The following is a 2,357-nucleotide window of genomic DNA, read 5'->3' as shown; positions in this document are numbered from 1 at the left end:
TGTGCGCTCCCACTACCCCCCCCCCCCCCCCCCGGCTGCAGGAAGTACTAATCTATACATAGGAGGATGTGATATCACTGGCAGCTAAATACAAGGATTGCAAGAAAAGTAAAAACTTTTAAGATAAATTGTTACAGCAGCTTGCTTCCTCTGACTGACAGGAACCTAAATATATAAAGTGATGTGCATCCTGGAGTTCTTCTTTAACTCCTGAGTTTAGTGTCACTTTAATAAACAAGAGTGCACATGTGAAAGTATACTTTGCTATGTGGGGACAATTAGGAGAGACACTGGGAGACTCTTGGTTATTGAGCTCCAAGTGAGCTTGTTATGACTAAATAATAAGAGCGTTTTTTGGAAATTCTCAGAGTTTTGGATGTCTAGAGGGTTATATATGTGGGTTTGGCTGGTATTCATTAATGAGGGGTATGTCAAATGTTATTTAGCTTCTTGCATAAATGGTCAAGATGGTGTGTATACTGAAGTGTAAACAGTTTAGCACTCCTCTTAGCTGTGGCACGTTTAATAAACATGTGTAATACTAGGGATGCACCGATACCGATACTAGTATTGGTATCGTTGCTGATACCGAGTATTTGGGCGAGTATTCGTACTTGCCCAAATGCTCTGATACTTCCCCCAATACCAGAACTTCCGGTCAGAGGCAGTTTTCCTCTGACCGGCAGTGCCATGAGGGAACATGGAATCAACTTGTCTGGCCAATCAGGAAGCCGGGCGGTTGGTAATGTCTCGCCGCCCGGCTCCCTGATTGGCCGGGAAGCCTGCCTCCCAGCCAATCAGCATTGAGCTGGTCAAACAGCATGGAGCCGGCTTCCTGATTGGCCGGAGAGCTGGCTCCATGCTGTTTTCCTGGCCAAACAGCCAACTCGATGCTAATCAGCATGTCACTACCCACCGCCTGCTTTCTTGATTGCCTGGGAAGCCTGCTCCATGCTAGATGAAGTACCGATATCGTTACTCGGTATCGGCGAGTATGGAAATACAAATCTCGGCACTCATACTCGATACTGAAAAACTTATATCGGTGCATCCCTAGCTTATACTATCAACACGCAAGACAGTGGTCTAGATTATTATACAACACAGACATATAGAAGTACATGTATGTACAGGCTATGAGTACAGTTTACTTCCTGGAACACATGCAGCTGCCAATCTCTGCTTACTCTGTCCTTTCTTTCAGTGAGCTCCACTCCTGGATATCATAAACTGGCACCATACAGACCACCGGGGCAGCTGATCTCTCCATCTATGTTGTTGTCAGTGGTGTACAACGTTTTCTTTACAATAGCCATGCAGACGTATGCATTTCTTATAGTTCAGCAGCAGCCATGGTACAGCACCGATGATGTTTTTAGGTAATGTTTTGACTTCATATTTATATATTAAATAATAAAATAGATTCTAACAGTAATTTATGTATAGTAACCATTTATGTATAATAACCAGCACCCTTATATTTCTGTAAATAAAAGTAATTCACTGGCACACACTTGAAGGGTTTTTTAAAATATTGATATGTTTATTGAATACCCAATGTCACATACTGTCATGCGGTGTCACCGTATGACAGTATGTGACATTGGGTATTTAATAAACATATCAATATTTTAAAAACCCTTTAAGTATGTGCCGGTGAATTACTTTGTGGTTTTGAGACCGTGGCAGTGCGCATGGGATTTGGACTTTGTCCTTATATTTCTGTGTCCTGACATACACATGTGTTTAACATAAGTAAGCCATACAGTGTATATATATAAGAGCTGAATTAAACATTTAAGGAGGAAAGTGGACAAAAATATTATGTATATTTAAAGAGTTGAGTGATTATCAGAGTTCAACACTGAGTTAAGGACCAGTTCTGCCCTCTTTGAAACCCAACATTTAAAGCTAAACTCTTTGAAACCCAACATTTAAAGCAGATATAAAATACACAAATTAATTCAGCTATGCAATTAATAATGCATTCATTTTTTTAATGCAAGCAGTCTAAGGACCTAAATGTGGCTTGGTATTAGCATCTTGAAATCCCTGCACAGCAGGGCTCAGACTAAAGAAGAGAGAAGCAGTACAAGGAGCCAATCAAGTGTGCTGCAGTACAAGAATCATGATGATAGAGCAGAGTGACAGGTAGATAGACACATCAGTATTCTGGTTCTACAGTCACTTTCAAGTCACAGGATGGAAAAGACCTGCATGTGAAAGTGAAACTGCAGCAGAGAAAGATTAGGTCCCCTCAGAAATGTCAGAATTAGACAAAAATACAAATCTTTTGGTAAGGTTAAACCAGGGGCGTAACTAGAAATCACAGGGCCCCATAGCAAAGTTTTGCATGG

The 2,357-nt window shown here is 41.1% G+C and overlaps 1 protein-coding gene across 1 annotated transcript in view; it reads left to right on the top strand.

Moving 5' to 3' along the window:
* Positions 1–2,357, top strand: part of LOC108795838 (probable cation-transporting ATPase 13A4) — a 62,686-nt gene that overhangs the window by 52,969 nt on the left and 7,360 nt on the right. The window contains exon 26 of the mRNA XM_018567158.1: positions 1,205–1,379. Within this exon, the coding sequence (XP_018422660.1) occupies positions 1,205–1,379 (175 nt within the window). The remainder of the gene's footprint in view (positions 1–1,204; positions 1,380–2,357) is intronic.

The sequence above is a fragment of the Nanorana parkeri genome, unplaced genomic scaffold, assembly GCF_000935625.1.
Source record: "Nanorana parkeri isolate BGI_ZX_2015 unplaced genomic scaffold, ASM93562v1 scaffold29, whole genome shotgun sequence".
NCBI classification, from domain to species: domain Eukaryota; kingdom Metazoa; phylum Chordata; class Amphibia; order Anura; family Dicroglossidae; genus Nanorana; species Nanorana parkeri.
This window is presented reverse-complemented; position numbering and strand designations above follow the sequence as displayed.